The following is a 23,474-nucleotide window of genomic DNA, read 5'->3' on the forward strand; positions in this document are numbered from 1 at the left end:
GAACCCCGCCTTTCGCCCAATGTCAGCTGGGATAGACTCCAGCCCCCCACAACCCGTCAAGGGTAAATGGTTACAGACAATGAATGAGAACTCAGTTTGTTCAGTTCAGTATCTCAAATTTTGGCCCTCCTCACTGAAACAAATCAAATTAGGATCTGTGGGAAAGTTTTAGTGGTTCACTTTAGTTTTTACCCCAAAGTAAATCACCACCCCAACAAAGTTAAGTAGAGATCTCTGGACAGGTTTTAGTTGTTTGGTACACTTTTTTTTATAACACACAGTAAAAACTAAAACATCTAAAAAAAAATGTATAATGTATCTCTCAAAGCAAAACCTCAGACATTGCCACAGTCAGCTCCAGGTGCCAGTTTGTTTTCAAGTTGACAGAATCAAACCCCACAAAACGACAGACACACAGGTTGTAACACACGATAACCTGGGTAAATTTTAACAAACAATTTTATCAATTATTTTCGAGAAATAAACACAAACACAAACGGTCAGTTTAAATATCAAACGTTATATTAAAGAACACAAAACTAGGTCAGTCCAGTTCCTTGTAATTCAGTTCAGTGCAAAAGGTAACACAACAACTCCACCTCACGATTTACAAACAAAAGTCAAAACACGGAAGTGGGTAATTTCACCCCAGGAAATAACCCTGAATATTGTTTAGAATGTAGACAGGGTCATTACTGATTAAGGGGCAGAGATGAGACGTGTTGTCACAGTCAAATCAAAGGTTTTATCAGGGGCAGATCTAGGAGTTGAGGAGACTGCAGCCAGAGACTGCAACCTTTTTTTTTGTGTGTGTCCATGTGCAGTGAAATAACTTTTTTTTTTTTTTGCTTCAGCACCCACCGAAATGTTTTTGTGCCTCTGCTGAGATGTCTGAAGAACTGAAAGTGGGCAGAAAGCACCAGATCTCCTCAACTCCTAGATCCACCCCTGATTCCAAGTTGTTGTTCTGACTTGTTCACATGAATTTTCCCAGTCAGGAAATCATTTTTTTTTCCCATTATTCCACATGAATGCGCTATTACATACTGGTACTTTAATTAAGTAAAGTAGAAGTGCCTCAAAATTGTGCAGCGCTTGAATAAATGTACTTAGTTACTTTCTGCCATTGTTCCTTTGATGTTGTGATTAAGACTTAAGGAGTCCATCATTTCCTGGAACGTTTCCTGTAAATAACACAAATATTTGTGGAATTGTTGTCGTGATTTAATCGTGGCTCAGAACTTGTCGTGAAGCCCAAAGCCGTTAGAAAAATCTAATAACGAGTCTTTTCACGCGGCTTGATACATAAACCCCATGATGAGTGCTGTCAGTAACCGGGCAGCGACGAAAATGAACGAAGTGTCACTCGGGAGCACCATCAGAAAACATGGCGGCCAAGGCGCTCCGGCAGCGAACCAGGCGAGGCAGCAGACAAGATGCAAACAACGTTAACGTCCCTGCCGAAGCTCGGCCACTGAAAGAGGAGAAAGGCGGCGATGATAGTAAAATCACAGAGACTCGGCAAGAGTGAGTATCACCTGGGAGAAGAGACGTTACACACGCAGGTGCTGTGCGCTCCATCACTGGTCTGACTGACAGCCTAAGCAGGTCGTGGCCTGGAGAGAACCCTTGATTTGTGAAACCCTCGCGAGATTTGTAGCGTTATTCTTTTTAGTGCATATTGCACGAACGAATTATGTTTATAATGTTGCTTTGATGTTTGAAGACCTGCTTAGGTTTAGGGACAAAGACACCTGGTCGTCGTAAAGGAAAGAAAATAATTGGGTTGTAGCTATCACTCTCGCGAGGTTTTTCGCGAGTCTGGAGTTCCCTTCTAGACGTGAGTAGGGGAAGCTAGCAAGCTAGCTAGCTACTTTGATACGTTAAGCAAGTTTCGATCACAACAACACAATAGCGACCGATATAGTCCACTAAAGAACCTACAGGACTGTGCGTTTGCATTAGTTTAACATGTAATGGTTGTTAAGTTGTGTTTCTACCACAGTAACGAACTAGTTGAATCGTTTTTGTTTTAATAGAACAGCGTATCGCAGTTGGGTTACCTGGTCAGCTTCATTCATTCTCCCAAACTGTCACACTAACTGTCACATTTAATATATCTGACAGCCATTCAACCAGTTTGTCAGCTCGCTCTCTGCACGGACATTAAGGGTTATTATAAATCAGTGATTGGTTGAAACGATGCTGAAGTCCTCTGAAAGGTTTCTGTTTTGGTAGTTTGTAGGATGACGTGTCATAACAAAACGTAACGTGAGGATCAATGCTAAGCTGAGGCGACTAATCTATCTAATCTGAAGATGAGTGTGAAGCAGAGGAAACACTGCCCGACATAAGAGGAGTGTATGACTGTTACTATAAACACTAATGAAGTGGTCTTTAAAGGGACAGTTCATTCCAAAATACACCAACGTGCAAAAAGAAAAGAAAGCAAATTATGTAAAATAAAAATAAAATAAAAATATTAGTCAAAATAAAATAATAATAATAATAATAATAAAGCTTTGGATTAAACATTTAGATAAAACATCAAGCATTAGGGAATATTGTAGGGGTGAACTGTGCTTTCTCAAAATATTAACACAAGATTTTTGATCAATAATCATCAGTAATGTGGATATAATGACTAAGTTGGTAAAAGAAAACATTAGAACAGTCAGGTATGTTAAGAAATGATAACCCTCAGACACAGTTCAATTGTCTTCTCTCTGCTGTGACCTGGCATTTACTTTGTATCTGATCAAACACTTAATCTTTGTAATCAAGGGCATGTTAATTATCCAGCTCTGAAATGATTACCACAATTGGGTTCTTAATTGGTGTTGTATAATTACTGGAAACATCAACCAGTTAAGCCTGTATATATTAAAATACATAGACAAGTATCAGTTAAAAGTTATACAAGTCTGCTTCAAACGGTCAATTAGTCTATTTAAGATCAAGTTAATTTTCTATTACACATGCATAAAACAGACATGATGTACTATTTAAGTCTATTGAGGTACACTAAAAAAGTTGAGAAAACAAAACATTATTGTTTGGTGAAATTTTTAGTTTTTCACCTTGTTAATTTTTATAGTATATCATGTAAGAATGCAGCATTTCAGTGTTGTTTAATACATTTTGATGTTGAAATGGAACCTAGTGAATATTGTGTTATATCTAACATCTGTGTGATTTATTTATTTATTTTTTCCCCCTAACAGGTCAATAAGTCGTGGAGGGCAGGTATGGGCTCCAGAAGGTTCAACTGCATTTAAATGCCTGCTCTCTGCACGTTTCTGTGCAGCTTTGCTCAGCAACATTTCAGACTGTGATGAAACCTTCAACTACTGGGAGCCTGTGAGTACAACTTACTACTGTCTAAAATCCTACATTGTAATATGCTATCATTTGTGACCTGTCCAGGGATTTTCTAATATCTATGTTAGAATAATCTCTCTCCTCTCTTTCTTTAAAGGACAGCTCCATTATTTTTTTCTTGAAGTTTGTCTATCAAATTTTAGTGGACGTATGTATGTTTTAGCAAATAAAATGCTAATTTCCCAAGCCCTGGGGGCTCAATGCTTCAAAAAATTAACAGTTGTGATAATAATAAGCAACAATTGGGGGGTGCTCCCATAGCTCAGTTGGTAGAGTGTTCACCCCATGTACTGAGGGTGTTGGTCCTCTGCAGCGGTTGCTGGCTTGATTCCCGCCTGTGACCCATTTGCTGCATGTCATTCCCCCTCTCTCTACCCCCTTTCCTATCATATCTTCAGCTGTCCCTATCTAAAATAAAGGCAAAAGCCTAAAAAATAATCTTAAAAAATAAAAAAAAAAGCAACAATTGTAATAATTGTGTCATTATTGTTTTGACAGATGCACTACTTGCTGTATGGCACAGGGATGCAAACATGGGAATATTCTCCATTGTATGCCATCAGATCATATGCTTACTTATGGCTACATGCTCTTCCTGCGTGTTTGCATGCCCATGTTCTGCAGACAAACAAGGTAACTATTCCAAACTTGCTCTCATTTTAACATCTTTGTTGTTGTTGATAATTTAACTGACTTCAGCTGACCTACAGCATATGCTGTTTTAATTTGTAAAAATCTGTATTTTTTTTAGTAAAAAATGATTCAGGGGATAGTTCATATTATTTAAAATGGGGTTGTATAAGGTCCATCAGTAGTCAGTGTTTTTACTTATGATGCTGGTTGTCATGTCGCCAGTTTTGAGAAGCAGAAAGGAGCACCAGCACTGAAACCTAGCAATGTACTGGTGTGGACAGGATCAGCAGCAAAACATATTTTTGCCACCTAAATAAGGTCTATTTAAAAAAAAAAAATAGCAACAGCTTTAAGTGTACACTATAGTTTGCATATTTTCACCGCTTTAGGGAGCCACTGTCATACAAGCCAAATATCAGTCTCTCCTCACCAAACGAGCTCCATGGATGCAAACAGTAATTTTACCTTGAAGAGTTTCTGGTTTACCACTGCCTCATTGTGCTGGTTTGTTTGTGTTATTGTGTGACTTTGGTGTTTTAAAAGGATTCGGATTCACTTGAGTCCCACAATAACACAAACAGATTCACAGGTCGAGGCAGGTGGGAGCAAGTCACACCACGAGTCCCAAGTTACTGTGAGAATCAAACAAGTCAAGTCCCTGCTGTAAGTCAAGCAAGTCAGATTTCTTGTCATTACTCAGGTCAAGCAAGTAACAAGTCAAGACATAAGAAATTCTGTTGTTCTCCCAGTTTCCACATTTATATCAGTTGAAAGACAGTAATCATGAAAAGTTGAGTTTTATTTTCAGTATAAATCAAAACTGTTGCAGCCTGCTTACACCTTATAAAGCTTATTGATATTTGACATTTTGTGGCAGTCAATAATAATGAACGACAGTGAAGAGTGGGATTGCGAGCAGCATACAGTTGGGTTAGCTAGTAACATGTCCGTATAGTTTAACAGGTTATATCACATTCACATACCTGTCTTTGTAGGTTTTGTAGTGATGGATAAGTTGGATGTTGTTGTGGTTGTGTGACTGGTTTTTAACCTGCAGAATGTGTGTACCGCTGTTCACTGATTGCTGCAGTCATCAACAATGTAAGTCTTGAATTTTAATTTGTATTACTTTTGGACAAGGCCCCCCATGATAGCTGCCTTGTGTGTTGGCCTCTCCTGGTCTGCAGGAGGTTGCCAGGTTTGTGTGCATATTGTACTGGAAATCAATCAATCACGTTTCAAAAACAAAATGTTACTTCTCAATAAAATATAGATTAAAAAAATGTAAATATTTAGTCAGAAGGCAAGCCTCAAGTCTTAAGTCACGAATACCAAGTCAAAATCAAGGCAAATCTATTATCAGTGTTAATCAAGCAAGTCTCAAGTCAAGTTCAGTCATGTCATTCAAGTCCCCCACTTCTGGCATCTACTGTATACTATTAATAAGTACTTCATACAACCCCACTAAAAATAATCTGAACTATCCCTTTAAATGTTCCTACATGTGGCTGCCCAAAACCATTCATAAATTCCCACATCCACACACACACACACACACACACACACACACACACACACACACACACACACACACACACACACACAGAGGTGTGTATGTCATTATACTGGAGATCTGTTGAAGTTTCAGACTTGTGTTATGACTGTGTTGCAGGTGTTGGTGTTCTACTTTGTACGATGTGTCTTAGCATTCTCCTGCTGTGTCTGTGAACTCTATTTCTACAAGTGAGTTTACACACGAGTGCTTTGGCTCACATATTTCGGGCTGACTTTATCGATGTCTGTATGTATATGATGTGAAAGTGACTGACTAGATGTGTTTGTATGTATGACACTGACACAGGGCAGTTTGTAAGAAGTTTGGTTTGCATGTGGGCCGTCTGATGTTGGCATTCCTCGTCCTGAGCACGGGAATGTTCTGCTCGTCTGCAGGTTGGTCAAATTTATTCACCAAGTTAATACATCTTGAACTAAGTTAAGAATGAAAAATTACTTAGTTTGTAGGAAAAGGTAATGTTACTGTAGTGTTGTCAGGAAGTAAACAGACGACAAAAATACAGTGTGCAGTGTACATTTTATAAGGAAAATGTCATATTTATGATATGTCTGCATATTCACTTTATTCCTCTGTTCCTATGAAGTTTGAATGAATAATGCGTTGCAGAGGTAATATAGTGAGACTGTGACAAACATTTATGACATGATCTTGTTTCACCTCCTCAGCGTTCCTGCCTTCCTCTTTCTGCATGTATACAACACTTGTCGCGATGACGGGGTGGTTTCAAGACTCAACACCGTTAGCCATTTTGGGTGTGGCTGCCGGTGCCATCGTTGGATGGCCGTTCTCTGCTCTCATTGGGTAGTGCCATGTACTAAAATACCACTTTGTCCGCAACAAATTTCCCAGACAGACTTGTCAAAATGTATTACTCTTAATTCAGCTTTGGTTTATTTTCCCTGCAGGGTTCCGATTGCTTTCGACCTGCTGGTGTTAAAGAGGCAGTGGAAAAGTTTTATCACCTGGTCAGCTGTTGCTCTGCTTCTGCTGCTGGTGAGAATATGTTTAAAAAACATTTAAAACAAAAAAGTAAATTTAAATATCACAGTACAAAGGTAGAGGAGTTACAGTCCATCATTAATGCAGGGTATGTTTCTTCACGTGCCATACAGAAAATTATATATTATGGCATAGATGCTGTCAAGGTAAATACACACTCTGTGTATAGACATATTTGTTATTCTTCATGAAGTATATGATATTATGTTCATGCTGTTGAAGCTAAATGTAAACGTCCATTCACTGTACTCTTTGTTTATCCTATGTGTGTTTCTCAGGTCCCCCTAGCGGCAGTGGACTCTTTCTTTTATGGCAAACCGGTCATCGCTCCACTCAATATTCTACTGTATAATGTCTTCACACCACATGGACCCGATCTTTATGGTAATGTACAAGAGCATCATTATTATGTAGGGTTGTCATAATGCTCCAAATCCACAATTTGATTCGATTTAAAGGAGAAATCTGTAACATATTTACTGTAACTTCTCTTAAAATGACCATGATATGTCATCAGATATTCAGGAAACATCCTGAGTTGAAATACTCACTTCTCTGACAAGGCTACAGCCGCAATGTCGTCCTTTGAAATTTCCATTAAAGTAGGTAACTTGTGTTCTAGTTTGCCCAATTCACATTAATTAAACTTAAAATGAATGCTGAATGTTTAGCAAATGGCTAAGTGTTTGTAACAGTTAAATGGAGCAATTTGTTAATGGAGTTTGGCAGGCAGTTAGGCAGACAGTCACTGAACACCAACTCCAGAGCAGGCTTGGGCAATATGGTAAAATCAATCATCCATCCATCGTCGATTGATGCACTCATGGTCCACCTGACTGGGTGTGTACTGTGCTGTTAGATGAGAGCATGGTGCGGAGCAGCATCTGTCACCCTGCAGACCATTATATTAGCAAAATAAAATGACAAATATTGCCCCAAAAATCAGCCAAATAAACCCAACTATTGTGTATTTTTGGAACAGTGGGGTTTTGTTTTCATGATAACGGGCTTAACTTAGCACTGACAGACAACTGATAGTTTTAAATAGCTGATAAAATAACAGCGTAGGAGTCATCACTTGTTGTTGTCAAATTACAATGTTGCGCTTGTCCTGTGTTGCTGCAGTGTTCCTGCAGCCTGCCTGAGCTTCCTCGCTTCCACCATAGATCATAGTTTCAATAGGATTTAACTTATTTAATATGCAGTCTATGGTGACAACTTGCTATTTCAACTGCAGTGCTCACTTTTGAATGTGCAGTTAGCTACATTTTGGTCCTTTATCTGAATGAATAGTGTCTCAAAACTACAGAAATGTCTCCACTGTTAGTTATAGCATCCCTGAACTAACTGATCAGCTCCAGAAAGGTCCTTCTGTTTTCTTAGCGTGAGTCCGAGCGTTTGAGTTCAGTGACTGCCTGCCTTATTGCCTGCCAGACCCTATTAATATAGTGCTCAATTTAATCGTTCTAAAAATCTACTCCTTATAAAAGATTAGTAATGATCTCTTACAACTCAAAAACAGACACTAACTCATTTGGCAAACATTCAGCATTAATTTTAACACTAACTAATGTGACATGAACAAACTAAAACAGTTTCAAAGGAGGAGACCATAGCTGTAGCGTTGTTGTCAGAGAAGCAAGTTTTTCAACTTCACATGTTGTCTTAAACCCCTGATGACATATCATGGTCATTTTATGATAAATTACAATGAATATGTTAAAGATTTACCCTTTAGGACTTACAGTGCTTAGAGTGATTATGCATGTTCATGATGTTAATGATTGTCTAGATGATGGAGCAAATGGATCTTTGGGAAAACATGAAAAATTTAAAGCTGCACTGTTTTTACTAAACTCTAGAGGGCATACCAACATTAACACTAATCATATCAAACCATTTGAAAGTGTGCCAAGAGGTTCTATTACTCTCCATTAAGTTGGCAGAAATAAGCCCAAAGGTCCTATAAATATTTGTGTTATTGTCTGGATCGGGCTTAAGTCTCCACGATCATTATTCAACATTTCATTGTAACAAATTCTTTCACCGTCCCCTTCTGTGGATTTTACCTTTTAAGTAGGTCTTGTAATAACTATACAGTTATGATCTTGCTGTAATTGTAATTGTGTGTTTGGTGTTGTTTGATTTTCAGGTACAGAGCCGTGGCATTTCTACTTTGTAAACGGGATCCTGAACTTCAACCTGGTGTTTGCTCTGGCACTGTTTTCTCTGCCACTCACTGCTCTCATGGAGACACTGTTACACAGGTTCAATGGTGAGGACTGTGTGCGTGTGTCATAACACCAGCACTAAAAAAAAGACTAAATGTTGTCATTACTTGCATTTTTAGAGGGATGGTAAGGGTGTTAGTCAGCAGAAGAATATGTGTGAAAATAATAAGTGGTGTGGTGATGACGCACTCAGGTACTTTCAAGTCATTGCTCTCCTGTTTACATTCATCAGCACAGACGTAACAAGTTATTTTGAGAAACAGATTGAAGCTGATATGATGTTATCAAATCACTACTCATATCCTGTACCTGAGTCCTCCTCAGTGTAGGACTGCATGTGAACACCAGAACAATCTAGAAAGATAAATAGCACTACAGGCCAGAGGAAAAATATTTATTTTTGATTTTAAGGTGACCTGCCCCTTCAAGCCTAAGGTTACATCCTCAAATGTCTTGTTGCTGATTAATTTTCCTTAGATCAACTAATTGATTAATGAACTAATAATTGTAGCTCTAACAAATAGGCTATTTTTTTAAGTTGTGGGAGATGGGGGTGCATCAGCCTAGTCAGAATGTAGAAAGGGGTGCATGGTCTAAAACTTTTAGAAACCACTGAAATCTAACAAATGTTTGAAGCTTATTTTTGCAGTGATGGTAATTTCCAAAGCAGCTCCTCTTGTGATTTCATGTGTGCACGTGTGTTTCCTGCAGTGCAGAACCTGGGCCGTCCATACTGGCTGACTCTGTCTCCCATGTATCTGTGGATGTTGGTTTTCTTCACCAGACCTCATAAAGAAGAGCGTTTTCTCTTTCCCATCTACCCTCTCATCTGCCTCAGTGGGGCAGTAGCCCTCTCCTCTCTACAGGTGTGTTCAGCCTGTTATGGCAAAACGGCAGTCTGTGTTAGTCACTTTGTATTTGGCCCCTTTTGGTCATGAATGTGCTGTAAAATTAGTTTTTTTTTTCATTTCCTGCAGAAATGCTACCACTTCCTGTTCCAGCGGTACCGACTGGAACACTACACCGTCTCCTCCAACTGGTTGGCTCTAAGCGCAGTCGTGGTCTTCACAGTGCTGTCACTGTCTCGCTCTGTTGCACTTTTCAGAGGTGTGTGTACCCACAGACCAGAGCTTTCCATGGCGATATGGACCACCCAGCTCAAGGGGGTCTTGACTTTAAATTAAGATGGATGACACGTCTCCACCTTCTCATTCTGTATAGACATGAAGTCAAAATATCTCAGATACAAGAACTGCCATCTTGCCCTGGAGCCAGAGTCACTAGATCAAAGGTGGAGTCGTGGTTTCAAGTTCCCTCCCGCACAGCCAGCCAACTGACTGCCAATCAGTGCTCAGCTGTCGATTAAGATGTGAAATCCACTTTTTTATAGACAGTTGTGAGAAGAACTATCTTAAATGACAGAAACTTTGGGAAAAATGTATTCAGTGTGTACTTTGACCTTTTTAGTTTGACCCATGACCTGTCTGCTAACAGGGTTTATGACCCATACTGCATCCAGCCACTAGGTGGCAATCAAGATACTTTGGCTTCACTTTGAGGAGCTGTCATGATGTCCATCTCTATATATGTCAGTGAGGGAGGCCCTCCCAGAGACGTTGCCTCTGGCACATCATGATGCCACAATTTCTCATATACACTGAATTTAATTATTGCATTTTTCTGAAGTTGCTTGTCTAGTGAGGATTATCCCCTGTCTGTGCAATCACTGCAATTCTTAATGTATTTTGTCATCAATTATTTTGTGAGTAATTGTCAAACACTGAAGATGAAAATTAATATCCTGGAGAAGCTGGCTAGACTTAGATGGCTGTTTCCCTGGAGAGCTCTGCCCAGAGATATTGTTCTTCTCAGCACAAGTGTCAGGCAGCAACTGCAACAGTTAAAGATGGATGAAATTAGCTTTTTTTTCTCTGTCTACAGGCTACCACGCCCCTCTGGACCTGTACCCAGAGTTCCATCGTATCGCCAAGGATCCCACTCTTCACTCAGTCCCTGAGGGCAGACCTGTTAGTGTGTGTGTGGGCAAAGAGTGGTACCGCTTCCCAAGCAGCTTCCTTCTACCGCACAAGTCAGTATGCAGGATTCCTACACAGGTCATCAAAGTCTAATAAAGTAGGAAAAGTGTATTTCGTCATTTCCAGGTGTGACTGTGCTTGAGACTTTTCATGCTGGCATTTTTGTTCCCACCACTGCCTGGCTACTCAGTGGAGACCTATTAAGATTAACAATCCTAATAAAGTAAAGTCATAATATGTACTAAAGCAATAATATAATAACAAATAAATCTCAATGTAGATTTCCAGTGAAAAGAAAAGCCAAGTGCTTGTTTTTTTTTTGTTTTTTTTACTCTGAAGTTGAATACTGGGACATGGAGTATTAAAAAAAAGGGAACGTGACTGAAAGTTGTCATGTTTTCCCCCATTGAGTGAAATCCTGTAGGCTTCAGTGGTGTGACTGGGAAACTGGGCACATTTATCATCATAGAAATAAATAATATGATTGACTAAAAACAGCATAGTACAGTATATATAATTTTTTATGTTTTCAAAATAATTTAACCCTAATATTTTTTTTTGCTGATCTGAAAAATGATCTCATCCCTAAGTTTTGTGATCCGTTGCACCCCTAGTATCTGTTGATTTACAAGTGCTTTACATAAACTAAATATAAACAGTAAGACAGAACAATGAACTCAAAATAAATAAGTAATGTAATTCCGTTCCAGGATGTTTTTTACTCCCAGACACTGTGATCCCATTTGGTCTAAATCCTTGAGGCATTTAGTGAGTTGTCATATTTTGAAGGATAATGTGCAATATTCATAATGCACAGCACAAAGTGACACACATTTCAGCAGTATTTAAAATACAATTTGGTTATTGTAGAATGAGATTAACTGCTTCAAATGACTCTTGATACACAGTATTTTTTCATACTAATTGATACATTGTGCTCTGTTTTAATTGCTTTCTGTTTTCTTACTGTTAGACAAATCAAATGGTCTAAATTAAAAATTTTACTAGAGCCCTGCTGAGTCACTTGATGACAGTTTCTCTTCCTAATCTCCAGCTGGCAACTGCACTTCATTCAGTCAGAGTTTAAAGGGCAGCTGCCTCAGCCGTACGCCTCCAGTCCTCTGGCCACACAGATCATCCCGCCTCACATGAATGACCAGAACCTGGAGGAACCAACCAGATATGTGAGTCACTCAGACACGTGTGTGCATTTGTTGGCACTGAAGTTAATCAATGTTGCTTTTTAATTATGAAATTTCTGCTCGGGTAGGTGGATTTACGGCAGTGTCACTACTTAGTAGACCTGGACACAGATGAAGAGACGCCACTTGAGCCACGCTATTCAGCCAGCAAAGAGGAGTGGAACATCATCGCCTATAAGCCTTTCCTTCAAGCATCAAGGTATTTTCCCAAACACAAATTTAAAAAAGCTTGATCTGTTGTAGCTTAAAAAGAAGTTAAGAAAAGGAATAGAGACTGAAAAAATAGTATCAGCTTGACATTTCACACATTTGGTAGAAATTGCTTGATAAAGCAAGGGTTAAGAACTTTGAAGAAGAAATATTGTGGGACATTAAAGCATTAAAAGTAAAAACTGTAGTTATAAACTTGACAGGACGAAGAAAACTCTCCAATAGAATCAGAATTAAATAATCAAAGAAGTTGTGTTGCTGTGCCTTGTGTGTAAATGCACATGTAGAGTTTCTCTCTTTCGGGGGAGGAGCACCAGTTCTAATATCATTTATAATGTATTACTATTAGATCACATTCATACTTGTCCTCATCATTTAAGGTGAAGATTAGCCCGTCTGCAGCTTCACAATAATGGATGTTTGTTACAGGGTGTCTTGTTTTAACTGCTTAGTTGATTGATCCACCTTGTGGTTAAATGTTGTATGACAGTTAGTAACAGGAAGAGCTATGGCTGAGAGTCTCCTCTGTCTGGGTTTTATGCTGCGTGAATGAATAACTACAGAAATCATGACACACATCTGGTAGTGTCTTTATTCATTAATGTGAAAAAATAATCTTTGATCTCACATTTTCAGCCTAAATCAGCTGCAACAGGTGTGAAGATGGCATCTAGGCAGGCAGGCAATGCATACCTGATCTCCCATAAACATTAAGTAGTGAGATTATTAAATAAAAGGAAACCTTCATAACAAGATAAATTAACTGTTATCATGGAAAAACATGCTGTGTTAACCCAAGATGAGGATATAATTAATTTGTGATATCAACGATTAAGTAGTTTTAATAATAAAGACTATAATGAATAAACAAAGTCAGGACAAAGTATGGTCGTTTTTTGTTTGGGCTCTCTTAAGCTCCTCTGGTTCTCACCGGATTATAGATTCATGTGAACAAAGGCTTAAAAGAAACTGATGCCATTTTTTAATGTAATATTTTTCCCTCTCAGGTCTTCTCCTCTCTTCAGAGCGTTCTACATCCCGTTTATATCAGACCATCACACCACCTATAGGCGCTACGTCATCTTGAAACCGCGGCGGCAAAAGCAGCCTCGTAAACGGACCCATGGCTGATCTTTGAACCTCAACGTGGCCTGAAGTACAAAATCCTGACAACAAAAATCAATCACTTTCCCTCAAAACAGCTGGTATTTGTGTGTGTGTGTGTGTGTGTGTGTGTGTGTGTGTGTGTGTGTGTGTGTGTGTCTGTGTGTGTGTGTCTGTGTGTGTGTGTGTGTGTTGGACATGTGTGCATGCATGTGATTTGAAGTATTCGTCTCATGAAACATTTGATGATATCAGACCCTTTAAGGACATTATGTTTGCTTTTTTTGGCTTGTGTGTATGTGAAGAGAAAATTGTATGTATGCAGGTGTGCTTGACAGGTATCAGCTGGACCTGTATGTAAACATTTTAACTCAGCTGGTGTGTGTGAGTGTGTTTGTGTGTAAATGAATGTCTTACAATGGATGCACACTGCAAGATTTCTGTATTTAATCCAGGACAGGCCATCACACACAAATATAAGTGTTTTCTTTTCACACTTGACTTGAAAATGTGGCCTGAAGGGAACAAATTTTCTGAATAATTAATCAAAGAAATCTTGTAGCGTTTGTTGTCCGCACTTGAACAGTATCTTATTGTATGACCTACTGGGTGTGAGTGGTGGAGATGAATGAAAGTGAGGGTGCGTTGTTAATTTAACTTGGAATGTTAATAAAAACACTGACTGCGAGTACAACCCTTCTGTTTTTATTGGCATGGCAAACTCACCTGTGGTGGCAAAAGTACACACGCCTAGTGTGTAGAAGTAGAAGAAGTCCAGAGAACTGTGTAAAAATACTCTGTTCCTGATTCAACTTCTTTTCTCAAGTAAAAGTGAAAATGTACAGGCTCTGAAATGTACTCCAAGTATAAAAGTGAAAAGACGCCCTCCATACATTGACATTTCTACTGACTGCTTCTGTGTAAAACTTGAACCTCACCTTCACTTCATGACCGAGTCTCCTTCTCTTGTCCATTTTGTCATTTAATCTTGTTTTCGTATTGTTATGTCTTTTACATCATTTTTGTGTTGTTACATCTTTTGTCATTTTCGTCTTAAGACTTCTATGTTATGTCTTTCACATTTTTGTCTTGTAACCTCTTTTCCCCTCAAATGCTTTAAAACTTAAGTTTTGTTACGTCTTTTATGTTTTTGTTGTTTTGACTTTTGTCTTTTTCATCCTGTTACATCTTTTACATTGTTTTTGTGTTGTTACATCATTTTCATCCTGTTACTTCTTTTACGTCATCTTTGTTACGTCTTTTATGTAATTTTGTCATTATGTCACATCATTTTTGTCTTGTAATCTTTTCTCCTCAAAATGCATTAAAACTAAAGAAATGAGCCTGTTTTGAAATTGTAAGGACTAGAAAGTACAAATATTTGTAAGGATGTAGGGAATAACAGTAAAAAGTTGTCAAAAAAAATAAAATATTCCTAAAAAATACAGATACCTGAATGTCCTTAAGTACAGTAACTAAGTATTTGTACTTAGTTACTTCCCACCTCTGAAAATCACTGCACCACACAGACAGATTCAATTCTAATGTAATTTTATTTGAAGATTTCCTTATGTAACAAACATACAAACCACTCTCACTTACAGGAGAGATGTCAAGGCATTATACGTTGTGAATAAATATTAATAATGATGCTACATTTTTTCATTCTCTGCAATATCATGCCATTGCTGTGGTCAGGCTGCAGGCACTCAAGCTGAATTTAATATATGAGCCACCTTTCCACTCGCTAGCATTGTTTTGGACTGTCAGACAGAGACAGAAAGCCATTAATAAATAAGGGAACAATCAATCAGTGAAAATCAATTCAAGTTTTGGCCATCTTAAAATCTAAGACCATGTCAAAACACACTTGCAGTACATAAAAAAATATCTAGGCTTGGCTTCCTCAAGCAGTATTGGTCTACTGTGTCTTAATCTGTCTGAGGTAGCTTCTTTATATCAGGTAAATTTTCAGGCACAGCAAACATAAGGGTCCTCAAAGAGACCTCGGCATTTATCCTACCAGGCAAGGGCAGCATGACAAGGCCATGCAGACAGACTGCCAAACACACACTTTGACTGTCAACGACACCCATAATCACTCGTCACACATCTGAGACACTCCATGCTATTAAACGCACAATATGTAACCAGTATGGTTATATGTAACCACCAGCTCCCCGCTCATGTTGGCACTGTGCATGTTCTGGTTTCAAAAGACCAAGATGATGACCTGTAACACCAGGCTTGAGGCTTGTATACAATAGTCCACAAACCAATGGGTAACGTCAAGTTTGGTTCACGCTTGGTGCTTGATTTGATTTGTAGTGGAGTCTTTCAGATAACTACTGACACAACCGTACAATTTAAAAAAAATCAATAGTAGTTGCAGTGAAAACTGGGGGTCTTCTGAGAATTCAGATCAACCTGGACATTGTTTATGGAAAGATGTGTTGCTGTTGAATTGTTTAAAGTGATAGTTCACCCAAAAATGAAATTTCTCTCAATATCTACTCACTCCTGTGCTGATGTGAGGATGGGTGAAGATCTCCATTTCACAAAACACTCCCGGAGCTTAAAAAAAAAACAGCATTGCATCCAAGTCCAGTACAATTGAAGTGAATGGTGACCAGTTTTAAAATGTAAAAAAAGAACAACCCCCCCCCCCACAAAATGTCTCCATACTGCTCGTGTGGTGTAATCCAAGTGTCCGTAAGCTGCAACATTATAATTTGACTCAAAAAGACACAATTTACACCACATTTTTAGCCTAAATGTCAACTGTAGCCTTTCAGACTGGATCCGCGTGCACACGCCTGAAGCGGATACACAGGCTCTCGCCGAAGTGGTGTGACATGAGATATACGAGATCTCGCAATGCCTTCACATCTCTGTTTACATGCTACTTGGAAGCGACTCAGACAACAGAGAGAGATCAGCTCAGAAATAGTGACTTGTAACACGCTTGTTTCTTCAACAAAGAAGAAAATGTCTGAGGACTTCGACATAGAAGAGGAACATTATTTCTTTGCTGCAGCCGCGCCACTTGGGCGAAAGCCTGTGTACCCACTTCAGGCGTGTGCACGCGGATCAGGTCAGACAGGCTACAGTTGACATTTAGGCTAAAAACATGGTGTAAATGGATTCTCTTAGGGTCAAATTTTAATGTCGCGGCTTATGGACACTTGGATTACACCACACGAGCAGTATGGAGACATTTTGTGTTTTTTTTTTGTGTTCTTTTTTTACATTTTAAAACTGGTCACCGTTTACTTCAATTGTACTGGATTTGGCTGCAACGCTGTTTTCCGCTGAAGTTCCAGGAGTGTTTTGTGAACTGGAGGTCTTCACCCATCCTCACATCAACACAGGGGTGAGGAGATATTGAGTGAAATTTCATTTTTGGATGAACTATCGCTTTAAAGGTAATTATCAGGTTCCTATTAATACAGTTGTGTTAGATTACCACAGAATAATTTCCATATTGGCCAAGTCTACCAAGAGGCTACAGGTTGAATAGTGGGGCCAGAGACAAATATCATTTTGCCTTCACCTGATTTAAAAGACAAGACAAACAATGACAACCACATACATGCACAGTGCTTTGCCGTTCTCTCGTCCCCGTCCGCAATCACACATACACTGCCATACACACAATAAAGAAGCTGTTTAGAGAATCAGTAGTTTTCTCTGTTGATCCATTCTTGTTCATTGAAGTACCTCCCTCTACCATCAAGAGTCAGGCCGTTTCTGTAGCAGTCCAGATTTGCTTGGTAGGATTTTCGGTTTCCGTAGGTTCCGAGGCTTGTTCGGTAAGTGTCCTCCTTGCCGTTGGTGATGTACGTCTGATAGAGGTCAGCCTTTACTGTGTGACTCCCAGCCCGTAGTTTGGGATCATAGAGGTCACTCCCTCCTCCAATACTGTCATCATACAATCCATGGTCCCCGTACACAGTGCTGCCATAATGCTCGCTCTTTGTTGTGCGACGACCTAGACTCCTGTCATAAAACTCTCTGTGCCCGGTGCAACCCAGACTGCTGTCGTTCATGTCCTTCTTTCTCGTACGACCCAGACTGGTGTCGTAGAATGTGCCACGACGCCCGAGGCTGAGGTCATTGATGTCAAAGTTAAGGAAGCAGCTCTCCGTGCTGGCAAGTGTCACAAAGCCACTCTCTGTGTCCCGACCCCCCAGGTTGTCGTAGTCACCCGTGGGTGTGTCAGGGGAGGAGCATAAAAAGGAGGTGTTTTTGGTGTGCGGGCGAGCTGAAACCAGGTCATCGTCCTTCTGGGAGCGAATGACGTCATACACATCACTTGGAGTGGTGGTGGGACAGAGGCCCGGGTCTGTCTGGCATACTTCTGATTTCTGCTGTTTCCTCCTTCTGTTTCACACACAGAGAAGCATAAAGAACAAGACACCTCAAATTTTAACAAAATGAAACCCAGTTGTAGAGGATAACAGATGCAGTTTTTCTGAAGTGAATATAAAATTGACCCTTCCTCGCCCCTTTTGGAACCTTGGTAAACTTTCTACTTCTTTCCTGTATGCAATGTGCTAAGCTTGACTAGGTTGAAAAGAAAGCCACATTTTGAAGCAATAAAACAGTTGTTTCTGGTTAAATAAAATATATCTTACTCTTTAACAAAAAACATCTATCTCTGTAGCGATCATTTCATAATGGTGTCAGACATGTAGAATAACAATCTGAACCTGTCAGTGGCAAAATGTATGCATGTTGGAAAAGTTTGTGAAAAGTTTGTGTATGTATGTGTGTGTTTGTGTGTGTGTATACACATACACACACACACACACACACACACACACACACACACACACACACACACACACACACATATATACATATATACGTAAAGCTCAAAAACTACCAAGGGCTAGAAGAAGAGCTGGAGAAGATGTTGGGAGTGAAGGGAACAGTGGTTGAGAACAGAGGTCGCTGTCCAGGAGAGCGCAGTCCTAGGAACAGCTAAGGTACTGCGCAGAACCCTCAAACTCCCAGGCCTCTGGTAGAGGACCCGAGCTTGAGGAAGACACACCGAACCCCCCAAGGAGGAGGAGGGGTTGAGAGAGGGATTTTTTATATATATATATATATATATATAGTAAGCATTCTGGTGCAGACGAAGAGAAGCAGATGAAGTAATACTTTTGTTTGTCTTAAGTATGTTGTATCTTGTTTTGTATTCTCACCGTCTGACAAGCAGTTTGAAGCAGCAGACTCCAAGCACTGTCAGTAACAGCAGTATCAGGGGAATGGTGGGAATGATGATGTAAACCAAATTCAGAGCTATAACAGAGAGACACAGACAAACAGAGGCAGAGGTTTACTGACTGTCATGTTGGCGTTGGGATATCAGCATCAGAGTTGTATGCGTATACCGGGTCAGTAAACCTGTACTTCTGAACTTGTTGTGCTCACCTGGATTCCATGGTGGCACCGATGATGGAAGGACATCTGTAAGGAAAAGCAGCTATGATGTTCAGACTGTCTCACTGTCTACTGACCACACTCACTGTCCAAGTATCCAAAATGTCTGTTATCATAAGATGTGTTTTTAATAATCACACTGAGAACATTTTACCTGTTTGAGTGGAGTTGGGAGAAGGGGGAGGGTCCAACAGCTTCTCTATAGAGAGAAAATGAATCACAGTCAACAATGTTTAAATATTTTCAAAGTAAAAGTATATTGAATTAGTGTGTCAGAGGTACCTGCAGTGTATTTGCAAATGAAGTTGTTCTTGGTTTCACAATTGTCGTCGTTCCATTGAAACATGTAGAGCCCACCCAGACCAGGAGGGGCGGACGGTTGGTGATACATCACCACACACACCTCATAACCACATGATGGCTCATCCCAGTGCCAGTTCCTACAACAAACACACACACACACAAAGGACATGTACAAAGAACACTTTTTCTACTTAATTAAGTAATTAAAGGAGAAATGTGTAATACATAGTGCACTGAATCATATAATGGCCATAACATGTCATCAGAGAAACATGCTAAATTGAAATACTGACTTTTTTTTGACAACACTAAAGGCAGCATGTTCTCCTGTGGAGCTTCTGTTTTACTTTTGGCCTATGTAATTCCACACATCCATCCAGCCACTGCCCATTTCATGTTTATAATAATAATAATGATAACAATAACAACAACAACAATAATTTAATGATAATGAACTTTATTTGTATAGCACCTTCCTGTCTCAAAAACAAATTCAAATCAGAGTACTGTTCTTTACAGAGGAGGGAAATCTTGGAATGGTTTGCCATCAGAAATGGCAAATTTAAAAACTGTTAGAACTTAAAGAAGTATTTAATGTCACAGAGCACCAGTCCCTTCTTAAATAGGAAATGTTTTGCTACGTAATATCTGACTAATAATCATTAGTGTATGCATGTATCATTTTTATTTTCAACTTCTCAGTCATTGTATACACCAATTTTAGTGGTACCATTTTTACTTTGAGCAGCATGAAATGCTCTCTTGACTATTTTAAGATATAATGTAGGGGGGTGATGCCATTGTTGTTATTGTAGTCGAGGCTAGTTTGACTGGTTATTGTATATTTTTCTGTGTTTTTGGCTTGGATTTTTTATTTTTTTACATATGTGTGAACCTCAGGAAGAGTAGTCCAAATAAATAAATAAATAAATGAATAAAATGTAAGTCAAATAAGCAATAAGTCACATTTTGCCAACAAATATACTTAATACCTTTAATAAAATTCCTTCTACATAATTACATGAGTCTGGACAGGCATGGATGTAGCTTGAGTGGTTCGTGGAGGTGATAATTATAGTTTATAGGTTATTATGCAGTGGATTTACTGGTCTGTATGTGGCCCATGAATTAAAACGAGTTGGCTGCACCAGACAGCTGCCACCCACCTGAATGCAGACTTGCTGCCGTCCAGCCAGTAGTACTGAGGAGAGCAGTCCGAGCTGCTGTTCTCGTCTCCATGGTTACGGCGGAGCCCGATCCAGAAGTCTCCATCAGTTGGGCGGAGCTCTGTGATGAGCTGCTCTATGATCTTCTGCTCGTCCGCAGACTCCACGCTCAGCAGCTGCCCTCCGTCCCTCCTGCAGGCGAGCTCTGCCTCGACGAAGTTCAGCCTCCGCCGGAGCTCAGAGAAGTAGGCCAGCTTGTAACATGGCTTCCCTTTTCCTGCCTTGCACACACGTTGACCTGCAACCACACACACACACACACACACACACACACACACACACACACACACACACACACTTATTTACACGTGCCACTATGTGTACTGAATTTTCTTCACATACTCACTCATCACACAAGAAATTGCAATACTACTTGACTTCACAATCAGACTACTTTTAAACAATTTATAAATGGTTTATAATTAGGTTATTATTAAGGTTTTAAACAATATAAAATATTCATAAAAACATAAAGAAGAAACAGAAGATTACTGCTTATCACTAATCTTAATAATGATTTACTAAAATTTATAACTGGTAAAAGGGAACCTTATTTTAAGTAGGGATCAACAAAAGCGCTACAAGAAACTGCAATATGTCTGAAAATGTACTTTTTTAAAAAAATTTCCATTACTAACATATTTTTGTCACACTTATTTAAATTGGCACGTTTTTTAGTTAACCGTGCATTGGACATAAACTCGACAACCGTTCTGGTTGGTCTTTAACAGTGTTGAAAAGTAATGCATTACTCAGGAACTCGTTACTGTAATAATATAACTTTTCCCAGTAATGAGTAGTGCGAGGGATTACAATTTTCAAAACTGTAATTATATTACAGTTACTCATAGTTATTATGATACTGGAATTTCTAATTTTGACACAATATTTTGAAAGACCAGTATTTGATACTAATTTCAATGTCACAACATTGAGGGCATAAAATTTTCAATTTTTATTAAAAGATAAATATAGCGAGGCTATAGCATGTTATACATGTGCATAACATGTGCATGTATAGCATTTACCTGCAAAGGTAAATTTCTTTATTGTGTATATTGTGTCTGAGTGTTTTCTTGAATGATTTTCTATTGATTAGAGAGGCTGCTTTGTTTCCACGTGTCACTATTGTAGGACATTCAAAAAGCAAAACTAAAAACTGTAAGTATGAACTTGAGAGGACAGAGATAATTCTCCAGAGGACTCAGAATTAGATCATCAAAATTAGACAGTACGTCGCACAAAGCCTCTCTCCCTCTTTCCCACCCATCCTCTATTAATCACAATGATAATTTTACTAAAGTTACTTTTGTTTCCACCACAGTCAACATCTGGTCAGCTCACTACAAAAGCTTTCAGGGCGTAACAGTTCACTGGATCAGCAGTTTAACTTTGGGGCTCAACACAGCCACCAACAAGGTGCAAAAGTAATATAGTAACATAACGAGTAATATAACTAATTGCTTTTGATACAGAGTAATAAATGAAGTAATATTATTACTTTTTAAACAATTAATAAGCAAAAAGTAACTTTTTACACTCCCTGAGTAACTTGCCCAACACTGGTCAATTAACTGCCCTGATGAAAATGGCTAATTCAGCATAACCAGTTTTGTCTGTGCGTTCATCAATTGCAAAGTTGTATTTTTATTTCATTTTTATATCAAGGGGTAGTTTAAATTGGTATGAATCAACTAAAAAAAAAAAATTTAAATAAAACAAAAAGGAGTTTGCAGATTATATTGACAAAGGGAGCCTTACTGTAAAGTATTAAATGTTGCATTCTGATACACAATAAAAAAAATAGTAAATAATAAAGCCTTTGTGTATGAATCCGGTAATTTGATATGCTAATTTAATGCCAAATGAAACTTTCTGACAACTAAGACATGGTGACGGCGGTAAAATGGCACTAACTTATTAACAAATATGTGATGAAGCTGACATGTATAAATACTGTTGATGGAGAAGACAAAGTAAACAAAATAAGCAATGAGCTCTGAGGCTTCACAGTAGAGCGCAACTGTTATATCGGTTGTCCAATATGAAAACTTTTTTTTTAAGGACATACAGTAATGCAGATGCAGAGTTTTTATTTGTTAGCTTTTAGGCAGCATTTTATGTTTATTTGATCCTTTTTCTCACGTTGTAATTCAGGTTTGATATTAACATATATTCTGCTCTATTTGTGTGTGTGTTGTTTTTTTTTTAATTTATAGTTATTTACAAATATAAAAAATTATTAAATTATTAAAAAGCAAAAGTTTACTGTTTTGATGCCCAGATATAATTTTGGATAATAAAGCTGTAATCTTTTGAGGAACCACTGCAACAAATGTGTTTATCTATATATGTATATTATATTCTGTATAAAGAATATTGGCTGATTGTCTACATTTTTTTACTCCATAGTATCAGTATGGGCATCGGCCTACTTAACAGTACAGATAAATGTGGGCTCACTATTTGGTAAGTAGCAGGTCATTGTTGCCCCTTTCAACAGCTTATTAATGATTTCTAAAGTGTTTACAACTAATTAAGAACTTAATTGTAAATCATTATTAAAGGTAGTCTTATTGTAAAGTGAAAGATCCTACTGTGGGAATTATGGGAACGTTGTACCCACAACTATAGATATATAATTAGTTGTTGAAGCTTTTTATAAAACTGTGTGTTGCCTACCTCTGGCTTCAAATATATCCGCTTCAAGAGCCAAACATCCAGCATGGGATCAGGAAGGCAGGCCATGAGGAAACCAAACACAGAGCCACAATTGAATCAAGAGTTCATGTTTATGTGCTGTGTCCTGTTTTCTGCATGCAGCTTACCTGTAATCAGACTTGTGGCTGCAGATGGATCAAAACAAAAAAGCAGGAGGTGAAAGAAGATTGTGAGCAGCTCCATCTTTGCTAGTTGCGGTCAGTTCACCACCACCTCTTGTATTTTAGTTTAGTCTCATTCATTCCGTCTGTCTGCTCATCTGGTGGTCAGAGGAGCTCGGGGGAAAGTGGATAAACTCTGAGCTGTAGCTTCAGGTGGAAGGAAATACTCTAAAAAGCTTGAAATTCAAGGAGAGGGAAGTGCTAAAGAGGCAAATCTGGTGTCCTATCTACTGAAAGAGAGAG

At 38.8% G+C, this 23,474-nt stretch overlaps 2 protein-coding genes across 2 annotated transcripts; one reads left to right on the top strand and one right to left on the bottom strand.

Moving 5' to 3' along the window:
• Positions 1-1,326: 1,326 nt before the first annotated feature.
• alg9 (ALG9 alpha-1,2-mannosyltransferase) lies at positions 1,327-13,552 on the top strand. The gene is made up of 15 exons (XM_084731199.1): positions 1,327-1,527; positions 3,225-3,360; positions 3,880-4,014; positions 5,687-5,757; positions 5,876-5,964; positions 6,256-6,391; positions 6,496-6,583; positions 6,868-6,973; positions 8,742-8,864; positions 9,532-9,686; positions 9,798-9,927; positions 10,762-10,909; positions 11,911-12,040; positions 12,127-12,257; positions 13,276-13,552. Exons 1-15 carry the CDS (start codon positions 1,388-1,390, stop codon positions 13,397-13,399), a joined length of 1,842 nt encoding a protein of 613 aa, XP_084587325.1. The 5' UTR covers positions 1,327-1,387; the 3' UTR covers positions 13,400-13,552.
• Positions 13,553-16,922: 3,370 nt separating this feature from the next.
• Positions 16,923-23,256, bottom strand: layna (layilin a). Its single transcript, XM_084730302.1, has 8 exons — positions 23,178-23,256; positions 23,032-23,052; positions 20,290-20,587; positions 19,103-19,260; positions 18,975-19,019; positions 18,785-18,847; positions 18,583-18,679; positions 16,923-17,755 (listed from the first exon to the last, which is right to left on the bottom strand). Exons 1-8 carry the CDS (start codon positions 23,251-23,253, stop codon positions 17,050-17,052), a joined length of 1,464 nt encoding a protein of 487 aa, XP_084586428.1. The 5' UTR covers positions 23,254-23,256; the 3' UTR covers positions 16,923-17,049.
• Between the last annotated feature and the right edge of the window lie 218 nt (positions 23,257-23,474).

Source organism: Lutjanus erythropterus, chromosome 11 (genome assembly GCF_056507025.1).
Source record: "Lutjanus erythropterus isolate fLutEry1 chromosome 11, fLutEry1.hap2, whole genome shotgun sequence".
In the NCBI taxonomy this organism is placed as follows: Eukaryota; Metazoa; Chordata; class Actinopteri; order Lutjaniformes; family Lutjanidae; genus Lutjanus; species Lutjanus erythropterus.

Bases quoted from the DNA above. Each gene is read 5' to 3' on its own strand.
- layna (XM_084730302.1), bottom strand. From the start codon at position 23,253: ATGGAGCTGCTCACAATCTTCTTTCACCTCCTGCTTTTTTGTTTTGAT. The intron at 20,588-23,031 runs GTAGGCAACACA...GTGTGGTTGCAG, and splicing joins GGATATATTTGAAGCCAGAG to GTCAACGTGTGTGCAAGGCA. The intron at 18,680-18,784 runs GTTTACTGACCC...TCTCTGTTATAG, and splicing joins CAACAAGTTCAGAAGTACAG to CTCTGAATTTGGTTTACATC.
- alg9 (XM_084731199.1), top strand. From the start codon at position 1,388: ATGGCGGCCAAGGCGCTCCGGCAGCGAACCAGGCGAGGCAGCAGACAA. The intron at 1,528-3,224 runs GTGAGTATCACC...TCCCCCTAACAG, and splicing joins ATCACAGAGACTCGGCAAGA to GTCAATAAGTCGTGGAGGGC. The intron at 9,928-10,761 runs GTGTGTGTACCC...CTCTGTCTACAG, and splicing joins CTCTGTTGCACTTTTCAGAG to GCTACCACGCCCCTCTGGAC.